This window comes from Hirsutella rhossiliensis, assembly GCF_020360975.1.
Source record: "Hirsutella rhossiliensis strain HR02 chromosome Unknown scaffold00018, whole genome shotgun sequence".
NCBI classification, from domain to species: Eukaryota; Fungi; Ascomycota; class Sordariomycetes; order Hypocreales; family Ophiocordycipitaceae; genus Hirsutella; species Hirsutella rhossiliensis.
In genome coordinates this window covers 94355-112029 of record NW_025408684.1, presented here as the reverse complement: position 1 = coordinate 112029, position 17675 = coordinate 94355, and the positions used below count along the sequence as shown (strand labels likewise).

The 17675-nt window shown below is 55.4% G+C and overlaps 4 protein-coding genes across 4 annotated transcripts; 2 read left to right on the top strand and 2 right to left on the bottom strand.

The window, feature by feature from the left end:
• Positions 1 to 1905: 1905 nt before the first annotated feature.
• HRG_10910 (uncharacterized protein) lies at positions 1906 to 2175 on the top strand (the record flags this gene model as incomplete). Its single annotated transcript, XM_044869380.1, has 1 exon — positions 1906 to 2175. The coding sequence occupies one exon, from the start codon at positions 1906 to 1908 to the stop codon at positions 2173 to 2175; it is 270 nt and encodes an 89-aa protein (XP_044715331.1).
• A 2223-nt stretch (positions 2176 to 4398) lies between these two features.
• Positions 4399 to 7377, bottom strand: HRG_10909 (uncharacterized protein; the record flags this gene model as incomplete). Its single annotated transcript, XM_044869379.1, has 6 exons — positions 4399 to 4490; positions 4564 to 4858; positions 4913 to 5194; positions 5279 to 5307; positions 5395 to 5860; positions 5989 to 7377. 6 exons carry the CDS (start codon positions 7375 to 7377, stop codon positions 4399 to 4401), a joined length of 2553 nt encoding a protein of 850 aa, XP_044715330.1.
• Positions 7378 to 8582: 1205 nt separating this feature from the next.
• Positions 8583 to 9016, top strand: HRG_10908 (uncharacterized protein; the record flags this gene model as incomplete). The annotated part of the gene is made up of 2 exons (XM_044869378.1): positions 8583 to 8595; positions 8688 to 9016. The coding sequence occupies 2 exons, from the start codon at positions 8583 to 8585 to the stop codon at positions 9014 to 9016; spliced, it is 342 nt and encodes a 113-aa protein (XP_044715329.1).
• A 933-nt stretch (positions 9017 to 9949) lies between these two features.
• Positions 9950 to 13861, bottom strand: HRG_10907 (PIF1-like helicase domain-containing protein; the record flags this gene model as incomplete). The annotated part of the gene is made up of 16 exons (XM_044869377.1): positions 9950 to 10283; positions 10349 to 10388; positions 10437 to 10464; positions 10537 to 10587; positions 10642 to 10824; positions 10924 to 11248; positions 11371 to 11474; positions 11531 to 11824; positions 11897 to 11947; positions 12032 to 12109; positions 12238 to 12614; positions 12663 to 12697; positions 12862 to 12894; positions 12976 to 13201; positions 13265 to 13456; positions 13612 to 13861. The coding sequence occupies 16 exons, from the start codon at positions 13859 to 13861 to the stop codon at positions 9950 to 9952; spliced, it is 2601 nt and encodes an 866-aa protein (XP_044715328.1).
• Between the last annotated feature and the right edge of the window lie 3814 nt (positions 13862 to 17675).

Below are 17675 nucleotides of genomic sequence, written 5' to 3'. Positions count from 1 at the left end.
GGATAGAGCTACGATAGGTGTGCAATTAATGCAAAAGGCGATGAAGGTGCCATTGATCCGAACGTGCAAATGTTATTATTATTTGTATTACGCCCGGAGGAATCCCCTATAGGGCTACTGCGCTAAGCGATCTACGGTTACAGTACATTGCTTCATGCTACCCGGAGCACCACGATTCTTTTCGCTCGATATCCAACCTCGGTCGATGCTTCCATGACAGGCCCGCTTGAAGGCCAATTTCTCCAAGTGTTCAGCGTCCTATCCTCAGCAGCTGGAGCACGGTCTGCCACATTTGAGGCTCTTGAATGTTAGTTTCGTCTCGTCTGCTTAATGTGTATCTGCCCGTTGATCCATGTCGAACCGTTCGTTTTGTTGCCAACGCGAATTGAACTGTGGCGTGCACTGCCTTCATGTTCGGTTTCCACTTGTCGTCGTTCGATGCCGCTTTGCCTCTTAGGAAGAAGGACAAATTGCCCATCTTCGGTCGGGCGCAGTCGGCCATAATTTCGCGCCGCGTCGTCCACTTCTTACATCGGAAAAGAAAATGATCCACCGTCTCTACTGCTTGTCCACAACTGCACATATCCGAGTCCACTGCGGCGCCTTGTCGATACCGGTACGTTTCGAGTATTTACCGATCCCTCTGGGAGTCGTCCACGTTGTCGCTGTGAGGCGAGGGCCAAACGTAGTGTGGTAGACCTGCTCGATATATCGCTGTCTCCGCAGTGCGTCCATGACTTGTGGCTCCCTGTGCTGCGGCATTGGCCAACGGACCCAATAAAAGCCTTCATCCTTTGCTGGTACCCACAAGAGCGTAACGCCGCACCCTCTTCGCCGGAGATACTCGACGTGGTCGTATTAGTATATCTGTAGGATTGTACACTGGCCAGACTGTTGGCGTGGTCACCTGATAACTTCCAATGCCGAGTGGTTGCTCGTCATGCTCGTGAAATCTCGGCGACGCAGTCCAGCCGGTATGAACTCCAGCGCCATCGCCACTGCAGCGAGTTCTGCTGTGTACGGGTTCTGTTCATCCCTGGACCCGAGTGTGACCGAGTAGCTGGCCAGCACCTCGCCTGCGCTGTTGAGGGTGGTGTCGTGAACAACACCTCCCATACCAACCACGCCCTTTCTCTGCGAGCTGGAGGTGGCAATGATGATGCCTTCCACAATCCACATCAAGTGGGTTGGACCACCTGTACCGGCTCGCCCACTTCCTGGACACGGTCGTTCCACGGTGCCAGAGCGTACTCGCGAATGATCTCCGTTCGATCCGTGTCAGACAGCGCCATCATCTTGGCAATCCTCTGCATCGGCGGGATGAATCGCTTATTCGCTTTGATCTTCAATGACGCCAAAAATGCGCAAATGTGCAAATGTGCCAGTGCGGCTGTTTAGCGCGATTTCTTTTTTGCGGTGCGTGCCTTTGTTGCTTAATGTGCGACCGTACGCGCACTAAAAATTGGGTGCGCGGCTAATTTCCAAATGGGGTTTAAGTCTCCGTGCATGATTTGAAATCGTCCGTGCATGATTCACTACTCGTCAAGCGCGAGTGGTGGGGTGTACACGGGTTCGGGGCGCGTCCACACATTAACGTACCTCACTGAGTCATGCAACGCACCACGTCATGCAACAAATTGCCCGACCGGCAAGCCAGAGCGAAAATTAAGAGTAGTCCTATTTATACTCGGACATTTCCCTATTTGTACCCGGGATCCGACTTTTCTGCCCCCGACACTGCCACACCTTGTCACCCAAATCGCGTGCGCCCACATGGCTCGTACCGGTACCGCCTAAATCGCTGGCCCTGCCTCTCTCTATAGTGTAGTAAAATTCTTCCATCGCCTTACGCATACACGCACACCCCCAATTGAAGCTATCGTCAATCGATTGCCAATTGCTACAATGGACTACACCAATATCTTCCTCAACCAGGCCAACGAGGCCAACGCAGCCCACGAGGCCCACGAAGCCAACGAGGCCCATAAGGCCAACGAGGCCGAGGCCCTCGATCACAATGAGGCCCAAGAGGCCCTCCCATCGTGGCAAATTCGTCCTCTGCCGCCCTCGCAGGCGTATGACTCATACGATGAACTATATGACTTTATACAAGGATTTCATCGTGATAACGGCGCTGCTCTTATCAAGAGGTCTAGCTCCGAAAAGCGTGGGTAGTAGTAGTAGTTGTAGTTTATTACACTAGCTAGCCTGCAGGCTCTAGAGCCTCTACGCGTTACCTATATAGGAAAAACCCGGTGGCCCAGGAGGAAAACCTATATACAACCTTCTCATCTGCCTCGGCCCGCGGGCCGCCGTCGTCGCGATGTTGAGCATGTTGGGTCGCAGCCGCCAGCCTGGTGCAGGTGGGGGACCTCCGTCCCAAACTGGGCCGGGGCGTCAGGTCCCGTAGGCGCGTTGTACCCGAATAGCCGTCAACGCGCGCGCAGCGCGACGGAGAACTCTATCCCGCTTATACCTCCTTTCTCAGGAATTTCTTGCTGGTGTTCAGTCGGTCGTCCACGGCCCGCCAAGCTCCCGAGTGTGAGCCGTGGGGTCGTCGAGGCCCGGCAGTGCGTGCAGGCCCTTCGCGGCTGTTTGGGATTGGGAGCCGACAAGAGTAAAGACCTTCGCTGCTACCTTGTTCTCTATTTCTACTCTCGGTCCGCTCGTCGTTGTCGCGGCGCTGGCGGTCCAGCTTCTTGCGAGATCTGCTGCTACCTTGTAGTGGGGTATCGGCCGAAAGTTGAGAAACCATCGGACGAGGTATGGGGCTGTGTCGGGTCGCATAAGAAGCGCGCGGAGGTCGGCGTCAGTGCGGAGGGCGCCTGGGAGGAGCCTGCGGTTGTCAGCTTGTAGGGGGCAGCGGAGGAAGACGTGAAACACTGTTTCCTCCCCGCCACCGCACCGGCAGAGGGGGGTCGTCGCGCTGGGAACGTTCTTGTGATAGAGAAAGCTGTTAAGACCTATCTTCCCCGTGCGGAGCTGGATAAGCGTGGAACTCTCGTGCTTGTAGAGGTCGGCGTGGGCCTTCAGCCTTCTCCCGGGCTTCGGAGGGGGCGTTTCCGTGTCTGATGGTTGGAGGGCGCGACGAGGATGGCGTGCCTTCGCGTCTCGCAGCTCTCTTTCCCACCTTCTCGTCCATTCACGCCATAGAGCTTCACGAGGCTCCGTCGAGCCTATGCACCAGCGCTGTTGCCACTCCTCGCCGTCATTTCCGGGTTTGCGCCATGGACCCTTGCGTTTTCGAAGCACGCTGCTGACTTTTGCGCAGGCCAGACGCAGGCGCGCCGCCATCCCCGAGGTCTCGAGTCGACTCTGAAATCTCGCTAGCCGTTCGTTGAGGTAGAGGTCAAGCGGCGGGACTTCGGTCTCTGTTTCTAGGCTGCGGGTTGGTGTGGCTTTATACGCGCCGGCGACGGTGCGAAGGCACGTCGTTTGTAAGCTGCAGAGCGCACGAGCCACTCCCCTTGGGCGTCCGTTCGATGGCGTAGGCGTATGGAAGGCTGGGCCTCCATAGACGATGGCGCTGCGGATAACCTTGGTGTAGATCTCCCGTGCGCGCGAGAGTCGACATCCCCACGCAGACGCAGCGAGCGCGGTAAGTGCCACCCGTTGGCGCTGAAACTTGGTCTGGATTTGCTTAAGGTGAGGGCCCCATTGGAGCTTGCGGTGAAGCCAAACTCCGAGGAAGCGGGAGGACTCTGACGGCGCTATCGTGGTGTTGCCGAGGCGAACGCACGTCTCGGGCGGGGCGTGGGCGCGTGTGAAGTGCAGTAATTCGCTTTTCGCCGGTTCGAACGCTGCCCCTACAGCGCGCGCCCAGCCTTCGCATGCAGACCATGCTCCTTCGAGCCTTTCGGCGGTTTCGTCTGTGGTTCTGCCGAAGGCGAGAATGTTCGAGTCGTCCGCGAAGCCGACTAGTATTGTTCCCGCCGTTGCTTCGAGAGCGTCGTAAAGGGGGGCGATATAGAAGAGGAAGAGGATCGGGGAAAGCGGGGATCCTTGGGGGACGCCTGCGTGTATGCTGAGGGTCCGACGCGTCGCCGTCGAAGAGTAGGCGAGCTGTTCTGTTGCTTACGAAACTCCGGATCCAAGCTAGGAGCCATTCCGGGATTCCTCCCTTTAAAGCCTGGAGGAGGCAGGTGTGGTCTACACTGTCAAAAGCACCCTTGAGATCGAGTTGAAGAAGGGACGCGACACCGCCTCGATCCCACGCCGTGCGCGCCAGTTCTGCGACAATATGGACTGCTACTTCCGTAGAGCGTCTAGGCCGATTGCCCATCTGTCCCTCGGGGAGCAGTAGATGCGTCTCCGCAGTATCGGCGAGCCGCCGTGCGATCGTCGCCTCTATTATCTTGCCCACCGTGCTGAGGAGGGAGATTGGGCGCCAGCTGCCTGCTAGGTTAAGTTGAGCCTGGGTCTTGTTGGGTTTGGGGATAACCACCACGTCTGCGCGGCGAAAGCGCTCTGGGAAATACCCGAGAGCGCAGCTAGAGTTTAGCAATGTAAGGATAGAGATAGCGACTGGTTTACCGCAGGCTTTTATTAACCCCAGGGGCAGACCATCTTCCCCCGCCGCCTTCCATGGTGCCGTCCGTTTGATGACCTGCTCGACCTCCACGAGGGAGAAGTGGTTGCTGATCGTAACCGGCTCGCGGGCGGGGCCCCCGGTAGCGTCGGGATGGGCGGCCGAGGGTGTCGGGAAGAATCTTTCGGCCAACACTCTGGTTTTGTCGGCGCGCGTGCGAGCTGGGGTCGGGTCGCCTTCTACTCGTGAGAGGTCGGGGAGGCGTAATGGTGCAGGCGGTTGGGTGCTTCTAAGTCTGGCCCATCGCTCCAAGGCCCAGATGCCTTTCGTCTTTGAGGCGTCGTGGAGATGTCTCCTCCATGCGCTCCTGCACGCCTCGTGTACGGCTCGATTCTGCGCCGCTACGGCGTCGCGTCGCGCTTCCCAGTGGGCCGGGTTCCTGGTTCTTAAGTAGAGCCTCTCGGCCTGCTTAGCCGCCCGGGTGGCGTTTTCAACATCGCGGGTCCACCACTCTTCCCTGCCTCCATCAGCTCGACCGCAGACCTTGGGCGCAGCGCGATAGGCGATTTCTGTCAGTTGGTTGACCAGCCAGTCGGCATAATCGTCAATTTCTTTAGGGGATTGCGGTGTCGAAGGGGCAATCGAGGGCCTGAAACGCGCCGTCGCCTCCGCGCGGGCGCGTTTGGGTTCAAGTAGGCGCCAGTTTATTGGAAGTCCCCGGAGCCGTAAGCGGGGCGGAGGCGGTCCAACGTCGAGTTGTAGGAGTTGCGGGATGTGGTCTGAGCCTGTGATATCTGCTCTGCCGAGGTACGTCGCTGAGAGGTCCCGCGAGACCCAGGCGAGGTCTATCGTGCTGTCACGCTTACCCGGTCCACCAAGACGAGTGATTTCGCCCTCGGGCGTGGCGAGCGCAAGGTTCCATCGGCTCGCCAGCCCTAGTATGTCGTCGCAGTTGTCCGACGTTCGGTTATGGATATCCCAGAGCGGGTGATGGATGTTGAAGTCTCCGACGAAGGCGGCTCTGCAGCACGGCGTGCACGATGCGAGAGCGGGTAGCGGGCTCTTATTAGGCTCCCTAGCATAGATCGGGGAGTAGATGGAGAAGATTGTGATGTTGGGCTTAGTGAAGGTGACGCTGCACCAATCGACGCCTCCATCGCTGGTCCACGACCCGGTGTCGTGCCGTTTGTGGACGTAGAGCGCCGCGCGGCCGGCAGTAAAGACAAGACGGTAGCTGCTCCTGCTCGGGCATATTGGATGGCCAGTCTTAGCGTTCTTAGCCGGCTCTTGGATTGCAATGACGTCGGCGGCGTGCGGGGCTCGGAGCGCAAGCTTCGTGAGAGTGGGTTGTCGGTTCGTATTCCAATACATCACTGTAATTAACATTCAGCATTATCCATAAGGACGTCGGCGACTCTCTCTTGAGACACTCTTATCGTGTCAGCGGCCCGCTGGCTAACCGTAGACGCCGAGAGTGCCGATTGGCCCCGCACGCGTGCGGTCTTGGTCGAGGGGCGGCCCGGCCCGGCTGAGGCTGGTCGAGGTCGTTTGGGGTGTGGCGGCAGTAGCGAGTCGTCAGCTGGTTTGTCGAGCTCGGGTGGCCGAGGGCGCGGCGTCGGGTCGCGGCCGCGGCTTTCGAACCGCCTCGCTCTAAAGGCGTAGGCCTTACGCGCTCTGTCCCAGTGCTCTTTAGTCTTATTGCAGCGGCGGTCCCACGCTGGGTGTGCGCCGCCGCAAAGGGGACACTTATGGGGAGATTGGCCTAGGGCGGCCGGGCACTCGTTGTCTGGGTGCGGGTCAGTGCCGCACCGTCCACACGTCGGCTTCGCTTCGCAGTAGCGGGCGAGGTGACCCATCTGGTAGCAGCGGAAGCACTGTTTTGGGTCGAGCGAGTCGTCGTAGGGTTCTGAGTTGAAAAGTTCGGACTGAAGAAGCAGTCCCTGATCGCAAATCTTGTTCGCCGCATTTACCCCGTCTACTGTGAGTATGAGGGTCGTCTTCGTCGCTCCGGCGCCCTTTGCTCTACGCGCTCTAAGGCGGATGACTTCGACCTTATTTTCCGCTGCAATCGCCTTCGTCGCGGTCTCGTTGTCTCGGTCTTGTAGTGCCTTGATAGGAACTCCTTTAACAATCAGCGTGTAGCCGCCCTGAGAGAGCGTCGCTTGCGGTCCGAAGGCGTCACGTAGCCAGTCCGTCCTCATGCGATACTGTTTAGCGTCTTTCTCAAAGGTAATGACTGTGTCTCCGCTTCGAAGCACTCGGGCCGCGATCGCAACGGTAGCGCCGAAAGCGCGATTGACAGCCTGAACTATCTCCGGTGGGCGACGTTGTCTGAGATCTTGGGTGATGCCGCTGCCGCGGACTACTAATTCCCTGTCGAAGCGAGCAGGGACCGGTTTCTCCGCGGGGGCCGGGTGTAGGCGGGCAGTCTGCGCGCCGGCTGCGATCTCCGCCCAAGTCTTCTTCATGGTCTTGCCTCCCATAGCTGCTTCGACTGCTTCCCTGACTGTCGCCGAGAGTTCTGTTTTCGTTGTGGTGAGTTTATCCGAGGTTTGGCCGCGTGGCGCGTGCGCCTCGCGGTCGGCGCGTAAAAGCTTTTGGATGGCCTCCCAGACGCCTTGGAAGGTCTCCCCGTGCACCAGGCTGGCGATATGTCGGTAGGCTTCTCGTACGTGTTCCTCGAGCTGGTCTCGGTCCGCAGGAGGGTCAGGATTAGTGCGCGATGCCGTTGTGAACGCTCCTTGGCCGGCATTGGGGTGGTGCATGCTCTGCGCCAACCCTTTCTTGCCGCCGTCGATCACCATCGGCACCTCGTCCACCCCTCCGACGCTCTGAGCGCGGCGCGCCATTGCGTCGAGGGCGAATCGAGGGTGTAGATTCCGATGGAAGTGTCAAAAACGGTTTTAGGGAGTGCGTTGGCCCTCAAGCGTCTAAGTGCCTATCCCGTGATGACAACTGGAATGAGTTAACCCAGCCTCGTAGACTTTTTGAAAAGCGTTGAGGAAGTCAACCCGCGAGAAAGCAAGGTGGCCCTCTGCGAGTGTTTTTCGTAGAGCTTTCTGGTGTGCCGCTTTCAGTGGTTGGAAAACACCAACATCTAGCGGCTGCATGATGTGTGTGGAATGAGGGGGGAGAATGGCGATGATGATATCAAATTTGATGCAGTATTCAGCGAATTCGAGAGTCGTGTGCCCTGTGAAGCCATCTACAACGAGCAACCGGAAAATCCTATCTTTCTCGTCCCGTTGGGTCGGAGGTGCCTCAACCGTCGTCATCCCAAGGTTTGGAACACGAAGATGCTCATCACAGCCAAACCATTGTTCTAGTGACTTCCCAGAGCGTTGTGCTTGCGCTGAGGATGCCCAGGACCAGCGATTGAAGTGCCTCGCCCATTCGAGATGTATCTGAGCGTTGCTGAAGCCGGTTGGTGATTGAGCAAAGCGGACGCCACTATCAATAGCGATACCGGCCCAATTCGTGGTAGGAAATGCGCGAAGATGATCCAGGAGGAAGAGAGTCCCTGCAGCATTGATCGTGCCAATAACTGTGCAGGATTCTCGATTCGCCGGATCGAGAACTTCCACCCGACTCTTCACGCGTGTGGTGCGGGTCACGAGAACGGGTACGCGTTCTCGCAAGCAGCCGATCCGAATGCCGACTTCATCTTCATTCCAAATCTCCGATGCCCCAATGCGAAACTTCTTTGATAATCTCGTCGAGGTTAGAGAAGAAGTCATTCACTTCCTCAACACTCTGCGCTTCAAAAGACTTCCGTGCTCTCTCGACGGCCTTCAAGTAAGTCTTCTTGACCTCAGTGTAAGAGGCTGGCCCGGAGTTTGTTCAACTAGCAGGTGCCTATGTGTTGTCTATCTAGAGCTAAGGAGGAAAGGAAGCCGAACTCGAGGCTACGCCTCGAGTGCGAGCTTATATTGCCCTTCACAGAATGTTCTCGCAGCTTCTGGGTCCGCGGAGCGGGGCCGGTACTGCCACCCGAGCACGACCCACCGGACCCGGTACAACCGGGTCCACCAAGCCGGGCACAGCCCGTGACACTATGATAGCCAAAGGTCGACTGATTCAAGCGATCCAAGTCCTGAAGGAGTCACCCGGGACACGATCGTAGTTCAACCGCTGCCACCACGCCGGCGACCTTCCTCAGAAGGCAATAGCATGCAACCGGACAAGCAGCCGTCAGGTGACCAACCAATTCCTGAAGAACCACGCGGCAAAACGCGCACCCGCCGCAGTCAACAGGAGATTTACGGTGACCAGCCAACTCGCAAGAGTGACCGGACACCAAAGCCAAAGAGGAAGCACGATGATTACGTCAACAGCGTTTTCACGGCCCTGCTTCCAGCGGATCAACATCCAGAGGAAACCTCGAAACATTTCATAGTGTCTTTCTTGCCGCAGTCTCTAAGACGGCACGAGATCATCGATTTCACCGCGATGACCTTGTACGACTCCCTAAACGCTACCAGGATCTAGAAAACCACCCGATGGGCCCAGACAGTGTGGTTTTCGATCCAGTCAATCCTGATCAATCGATATTGACGGATTGATTGAATTAACCAGTAAGATTGTCAATCTTGTCAATCCATGTGGTGCCACAACTGCCATGGAGGCGCCACCAATTTAACAATCCATTTTGGCGGGACAACTAGGTGAAGGAGCGCCACAGCGCAGTATTTAGAAGGATGCTTGATTAACTACTCCGTACTGTCGTCTTCAAAGTCTAATACAAGGACTTCGATGCCAACTCTTCATACATTCTAGCATTTCAATGGTTTCTGCCGATAACTGCGCTCTATCCCACGAGATTGTACGACGCGCTCCTGAAAAAACTCGCTCTGCCTCGTCACTCATTGCTGGAATTGAGAGGACATCAATTGCCATGATCGAAAGCCGTGGAAAGCGTGTTCTTTGTTGGTCTTGTAGCCACCACTCAATAGCAGTCATCTTGCCGAGCCCGTGCGGTTCTTGGTTGCAATAATCATCGAACTCATCCTGGCTTCGTGGCCGACAGTAATCCTTTAGGCCTCGCGCGATCCTGTTGAATGCGGATACTGGCTCTCGGGTCTCTGGACTGGCTTCGGCTTCGTACGATGGCATAGCACCAAGATTGCTATCCCGATAGCTCCGCCAAAGCTCCCTGACGTTGCTAATCGCTTTCTTTTGCCAGGATGCTTTCCAGTTGCTTTGGATGTACTTTGTACGAAAATCTGGATTAAGTAAAATACTGCGCCACGCCTTGCACTTTAGTCTTTAGGGCTGTGGTGCAAGGCGTACAATCAGCCGAAGGCTGCGAGTCTGGCTACCAGTCAAGCAGTCAGTCACTGAACAATCAGTACAGTATCTACAATCATACATTCATCTGTGCCTTGAAAATGTCGATCTTGTCGCCGGTAGCATCAAGTGGAGTTACGTAGACCCGTCGCCTATCTTATACGGATTCTGGGTAAGAACCTGTCGTTTGCGAAGTTGTTGATCCTTCATTTTCATCTTAATTCCTTCCGGCGGCGACGCATAAGTCAGGTGATTGCGGTCAAACGGGGCATCCAGCATCAGACCCTGCAGCGTTTTCACACGCGAGACGGCCACGTAGCTCAAACCGGTCTGAAAGTCACGGCACGACAGATCCGTCACGATCATGTCTTCGGTGATGCTCTGCGACTTGTGAACTGTAATGGCGTAGCACACGATCAGGGGAAACTGCGTACGAGTGCAGAGTGTGGCTCCGACGAGGAAGTCCTGTCTACTGGCAGAATCGGGACAATCTTCCTGCCATCTGTGGTGGTCAGGAATACCGGCCCCGTGTACCGGTACTTGTCAAACTCCATCATGATCACGCAGGGAGGGTCTCGCATGGGGTCAGCTCCAGGCGCCCACGCGATATCGTATACTGTACCACGTGCACCGTTGCAGAGGCCAACCGGCTGCCAAAGGTTGGACGTCAGCATCAGACGGGCGCCAATGCATACGGGAATCTGCTTCGCAAGGTTGCCTGCCTTGTCGTCAGGAGCAGCAGCAGCACCGGGGCCAACGTTCTTAGCCATGACCTGGATGACAGGCCGGCCTAGGCGGTCGAGGTGGTAGTGGTTATATTCGTTCACCCTGTCTTTCGTGGCGTATACTCGTAGGGAATTGACGAACTTGGCAACCTCCTGATCGTCCAGCTTCGCCTGAACACGGCTGGAGAGGAGCTTCCAGGACTCCATAGAGAGTTGGAGCAGCCGCAATTCCTCAAGAGCTGAGCGAAACGCTGCCTGATCGTCGCCGCGCTGACGCTGGGCAACCTTCAAGAAAACCGTCTTGTCGAAGCGCCGATATGCGTTCCTGCCCTTGATCTCTACCCCCTGCACCTCCTTGTCGTAATAAAGAGGCTTCTGCAGTACAGGGGGAAGCTGAAAGAAGTCGCCAACCAGGAGGATATTAAGACCACCAAAGAACTCCTCATTTCTATTCGGGAACGCCTCACGGAGACGGTCATCAATCCATGACAGCTGTCGCAGACCCAGCATGCTCTTCTCATCGACGATCAGGTACTTGACATCCTTTAGCTTCTTCTGGAGCTGAGCTTTGTCGATCGCTGACAGGGGCTTGAAGTCCTTGTTGATGGGGAGGTGCAGCAGGGAGTGCAAGGTAGTGCCCGATATCTGATTTCCCGCAACGCCCGTGGGCGCGGCACGCCAAACAGGCGTCCTCTTCCGCCCGAGGCGGCTTGGAGGTGCGCCGAAAGCAGATTGATGAGGTATGATTTGCCCGTGCCACCGCCGCCGTCCACATGGAGTAACAACTGGGAACAGGCCTGGGTCAGAAAGTGGCCCATCACCGTATCGTACACTAGGCGCTGCTCCGGATTCAGGGAATCGCGAGCCTCCAGCGGCTGATGATCCACATCAAGGTGAAGGGGATTTTCGGCTTTGCGTTGCTTCCAGAAGTCGCCCTGGAGAATGCCGTCATCGGTATACCGTCCAACGTGGGAGTCCAGTCATAATTCACGTCGACATCTCGCCGGCCCAGCACGTCGATATCCTCCTCCTCCAGCGGATGGTCTGGCAGCATACGGGCGAGTTCATGCCAATCTTCCTCCACGACAGGCTCTTCGTGCTCCTCCCGCTGAAACTCATCGTCCTCTGCCTGCAGCTCATTTGCTCCCACCTCGCCGTAATGGTCGTCCTCATGGAAATGGTGTCGCTGCCGGCAGCACTGGTACGCCGCCGCAAAGGACTCAAACGGCTGCCCGTCCACAGCAAGCAGCTCCTCCGGAGAGCGATGCGGATGGGCCATCATCAACTTGACACGGCAGAAGTCATGAAACTGGGGTGATGCCTCCGCTGACCTGTGCCGAGGGAAGTAGGACAGGACCCTCTTCTTCGCGTTCGCACCGAGTCTCCTCCACGTCTTGAGATTGTAGGACTGCAGGTACTCGAGATAGGTTATACTCTCATGTTGGTCATTTCTCTGCAGATATTTCCGGTAGCTGCCGACAGCCTCACTGACATCCTCGTCGACGCGGAACGACCGCACATGCTGCTCCAACGGACGGCAGTCGACGTACACAACCATCCGAGTGCCTTCCTGCAGAGGATGTTGAGCAGCAAGTGGGAAATTTCCTGCGCTGAATAATCTCTCTCGGCAATCAACTTATTCATAAGGCGAGAGGAGAAGGACAACAGGGGCTGGTGGTGTGCTGTATGCGGCAAAACCTGATCTGCGAGCTTGCAGTAAGGCTCCGTCTTCTTCTCCGATTTGCTGCAATACTTGGCAGCATACGTAATGACTGCCTGTAAGCTGGTGCAGGGCGATATGTCGATATTGGCCAGCCAGCCCAGAATGATGGCAGGATTGAAGTGGTTCATGAGGCTGTCGTTGCGGGCTGCCTCGAAGATGTAATATGACTTACCTTCTTTCCTGATGACTGCGGCTAGCTCCCGCAAGGCACGGGGGAAGTTGAAACGACACTCCCTCTCCGGATCGGCGACATTGGCCGCCTCGATATCGGCTGCAGCCCTTGCATATCGTTCGCCAGGTCCCCACTTCTCTTTCGGACCCGCAAGCAGTACGCGGTATTGCATCTGTGGCGCTGGCAGCGGTTGACGATTTGCGAGAGCCGCAGGAATGTCATCTCTACGCCCAGCGGATCCACACTCAGGGATTCCCTTCACCCTGGGGCATTGTCCTGTTCGGCTCCGGGTTAATGGCAGTGATGTGGAATCCCACGTGCGTGCAAAAGGTCGCGAGCGGTTTCATCCCTCATGTCGGCTACCGGGCCATTCTCCATCCAGTACAGACCGTGGTTGTGTGGACTCCCACGCCCTTGCCATTCATACCGGCCCCAGTAATCCGTCACGTTAAACTTCGTTCTCAACACGATATCCCGAAAGAGACAGTATCGGCGGTGAAAGTGGAAAGCAGCAATGTGAGGGTTCTGCCGCAACAAGTACCGCGACAATGCCATCCTTTCCGGCTCGGACGCGCCCAGCCATTCTTCATATCGGGGCATGTGTTGGTAGAGGCTCCGCCAGTGTAAATCAGCCGGGCTAAATGTGATGAATGCGCCAGGACAACCCAAGCTGTAGGCATACGCCTCGAGGTCCTGCCTCTTTCTATTCCAAAGGGTCGCGTACCGCGAATCGACACCGCATGCCTTGTGATCGAGTTGATCAGCGCCTGCGCCCGTGGATCCTCAGCGTGTTCGAGCGCCTGAATAAGCTGCTCGCGTGAGCGGCTCACGGGTGCCATCGTGTTGCTTCACGAAGAATTTGGACCTCGCACGTGCTTGGGACCGCATCAGGGTGTTGAATGCGACAAAGCGGAAGGTTGGATGGCGCGCAAAACGGCCGTCGTGCCACCGCATCGCGTGCTCGATGTAATCCTTGTACTCAATGGACCGCAAGCGAGGCTCCACAAAGTCGGCTCTGCCGTCTGGAAACAGGCAGGGAATGCCAAGGAGAGCAGGGCATGAGAGTGATTGAACTCATTGATCGGCGTGTGCCGTATGTTGGGAAGCTGGAGCTCGTGCCTCGCCTGCCCTGGAGAGCCTGTGGCAAGGGGGTTGCCCGCATCCGCTTCGGATTCACCCGCGAGAATAGACCGCAGAGCATCCAGCTCCGTGTCCTTGGCCAACAGGTCAGGCACCGCAGCCGCATCCTCTAGGTCAGGCTCTGCCTCCTGATCTTCCTCCGGTCCCACATCGGCAGCCTCCACCTGACTTTGGGGGATGGCGTCCACCACATTGCCGTCCTCGGGCAGTTGGCTCAGTCGCTCGTCGTCGATCGCGATGGATCGATAGCCAGGATGATGATGGCGCAGGTAGTCTAGCCATATCATAACCGCCTGGCGACGCACGCGGAACTGGCGGGTGAATTGCCGGCTGAGATTAGCGTGTGACGACGTGTTGGCAGGACGCAGCAACACCGTGTTCAACTCCCGCGGCAGGAGGGAGCTGGTTGTACACCAAGCCAACCTCGCGGAGAAAGTGAACGACGTGCCCTCGATACTTGTACTGCTGCCCCCGCACAAGCATAATGTTCACGTGGACATGGACACGAGCAATCAATGCCTCTTCGGTAGGTGTGAGCTCGGGCAATCGGGTCGGTACGGGGCCAAAGTCGAGCTAGGGGTGATAGATGAAGGTGAATTTTTTGAAGATTTTGAATGAAGGATGAATCAAATGAATTGAATTTTTTGGATCTTGATTCAAAATCTTCAAGCTCCAATTTTCGCGATTCAAGTTGGGTTCGGGCCAATTCAGGCCATTCATGAATGGTTTGAAGGGATCCCCTAAACGAAGTGAATTTGGTGCGTACCTAAGCGATCGCAAAGATACCTCAGAACCGCCAATAAGTAGTATATAGTTTTATAGCCTTCTGAGAAACCTTTCGATAATCCAGAATACTACAAAAAGAATACTACAAAAATTAACTTACATAAATACTGATCCGCATGTCCTAGGAAAATAGACCGAAAATAAGCACTTTTCAAAAGCTTTGCCGAATCCTCAAAATACGTCGGTACAGCGCGTTCGAATCCGCCATTGTACACGGCTACACACTCGTAGAGCCTCAAGCCTCCGAAGCCTCCATTGTATCTGGGCGGGGGGTTGATATCGCAGATTCATCGGCTTGGGGGCAGGAGGTTTGGGGTAGGAGGTTCGTTGGGAGCCTCAGCCTCGGTGGGAACTTCCGCAGGAGCAGGGGGTTGAGAAGGAAGATTCTCGTCTGAACGCAGATTAGCATATACACATACAATGAGGGTATATTCATACCATCTACCAGCTTGCCCGGAATGTGGTCTGGTCTCCAAATAATACTATTGGCAAATGGCAGGATGTCATACTCCATGGCCGCCTTGATCAACGCCTGATCGATCTTATCTTCCTGAGTATAAGAACTCCGTAAAAGCGTTAGTACTCGCGCTGTATCTGCCTTCAAAGCGTGACGGCGGATCCCGAATTCGTCTCTACAACCACTGAAGAGGCGTTCCACGTCAACTTCAGAGCCAGAGACAGAGAGAATATCACGCGCCGCCGTAGCCAAAAGTGGCCACTCGTCCTTGTGTTCTTTCCACCACTTCCGTAAGAAGTCTGGAGACTTTGCAATAGACTCGTCGAACTCTGTTCGAGGAGTTGCAAACCACCGTTCAAGCTCCGAAATAGGGATCGCCGCGCCGGCCTCCGCCTCCTTCGCCTTCTTCATTTGGATGGCTCTCCACTGCGCAATGGAGACTCCTTGAGGACGCTCAGCTGGTCTGGATTGGCTCATAGATGAGTTTGTGGCATCCAATGTTGCTAGCTCCGGCCACTCCGTTCTGAAATACTTCTTGACTTTAGCTATAATCTCAGAGTATTGATCCGGTATCATCATTTCTAGTTGGTGAGTTTTATAACGCGGATCCAGGATGTGAGCTGCGAATAGCATCATTTGATCGTCAAGCTTCTTCATATATGTAGCGTGTTTTGTTTTGCCCTTCGAGAAGGCGTTTCGAATGGACACATCAAGGTCTGAAAATTCGCCAACTCCTTCGACTACATCATCAGGAGAGCTTCCAAATCCCAATAGATATCGAGACTTTGTGAGATCGACGGCATAACTTCGGAGACTTTCAGAGTGTGTTCTTTAAACGGCTTCAGAACCTTCCGTAGTTGGTAGAGAGCGACAATCTCTCCCGATAAGGGCAGGAGGCACTTGACTTGCGGGTGAGTATCAACGAACTCGGTATACTCTGCCTCAAGCTCAAGGAATTGGTCAATCATGTCGTAGGTCGAATTCCAGCGAGTGTCGACATCGTAGGTTGGCTTCCGATAGTGCGTGCGGGGCATGCATTTGAAGTCTTGCTCTCTAGGCCCGGATCTCAACATCCACAGATTGAGGAGGCGAATTTTGGCAATCCCACTCCGACTAGAGTCTCCCGGAATGGTGTAGTTGTTGCTTTTATTCTCTTCGTCCCACTTATCAAGCATCTTCTTGGCTTCCTTCGCTGTGCCTGCCTTGAGATCTTGCAAGACGCCATCACAAATGAGTGAGGTAATATGAGCTAGACAGCGGATCCAACTCTTCTTGCCGTGGAAGCGCATGCGGGGCCTCCCTATTGGACTCACCTTGTCGTCGAATTTGGTCTTGAGAGAATCGTACAGAGACTGACAGAGCGTCCCGTTATTAGCGGCGTTGTCTCCCGTAATGGCGAGAAGCTTGGGCTTGAGCCTGAGCTCCTCAAGTGTCTTCTCAACTATCTCAGCTAGTTGTTTGCCAGTGTGAGATCCTTTGAGCTCGATAAACTCAATAACCTCCTCTCTCCTCAAACTCCGGCGTAATCCAGTGCGCAATAATAGCGAAAATAGGCACCCGGTTCGGTGCTGTCCAGATATCGAGGGTGAACGAGATGGTATCACAATTGTACTCAAGCTCAATCTTCAGCTTCTCCCTGCGTTCGACAAAGTCTGTGTAGATGATTGCGTAACGTTATACGACTCCTGTACACACAGGTTGTATTGTGAGCCAAGAACATCTCTTGGAAAGCAGGAGTCTCGACAACAGAGAAGGGTTGTCGGTGTTTTACAAACCACCGGCGGATAGACTCCTTTGCTGTGAGCCTTGCTCTTTGCCTAGGTCGACCGCTCCATGCATCTGCCTCTGTATAATCTCCTCCACCAATGGCGCGGCCGTATCCATTGATTCGAGCGTGGTGAGACTCCTTCGTAATACTGTGCGTTTTTAAATGGTCTCCCATGCCAGAGGTAACCCCTCGGCGGTTCGATTCAAGGACCTGGAATACCTTCCGAAGAGTAGAGGGATTTTGAAGGCATTCTATACAAGTCCACCGGAACTCTTGGAAGATCTTCGGTCCATCCCTGTACTCGAGTAAAAGCTTCTGTCTATAGCTTCCTCTGCATGTACCAATAAACGTGGCTGTTCTTGTCTCTCTTCTTGCGAACATGCTTCTGTTTGTTGTCGGCCCACTTCTTGATAAGTCCGGCTTTCTCTGCGAGCGTCATATGGCTATTGTCCAATGGCGGCTCCGGTGTATCCGTGTCGGGCATGTCATCATCTGACTCACAGTCAGGATGGCCCGGGGGCGCGCAGACAATTGTATCTTCGCCAGTTGAAAGAGGAGACGAAGGAGCCGGAGTTGTGCTACGATCAGGGCGCGCGCGGGGGGGGTTCTGAGGGTTGAATTGAGGACGCTCAATGCTGGCATAATTCTGCATTGGCAATTTACGCCGGGTCCTAGGGGCGAAGAAGTTCGCTGCGGCATATGTTTTTGATTCGGCAGGGGCCATACTATCTTATGTATCACGTTATAATTAGCTATCCACTCGTAAAGTAATTAAATAAGGAGGGGTAGGTTGGAGTTTCACCTGATCTTGGCTCAAGGGCTCGAGAATGGGCGCGACACAGGTAGTCGGAACGACACCAAATAACCCACAATAAAATGTAAGGGATTCGAGGTTGAACGGGCAGGATAGGTCGTCGGGCAGGACGTTGATTCGGGGGCCGACCCGAAGCTGCTGTCGGAAATAGCGAGGCAGGAATTAGGCGAGGTCGTCGCAAAATAATGCGGCAGTTGTCGCGAAGACCGTTGCGCATGCAGGCAAAAAGTGGGAAGGGCTTGACGACCGTGTCTTGCCGACAGCAGTAGAATTAAT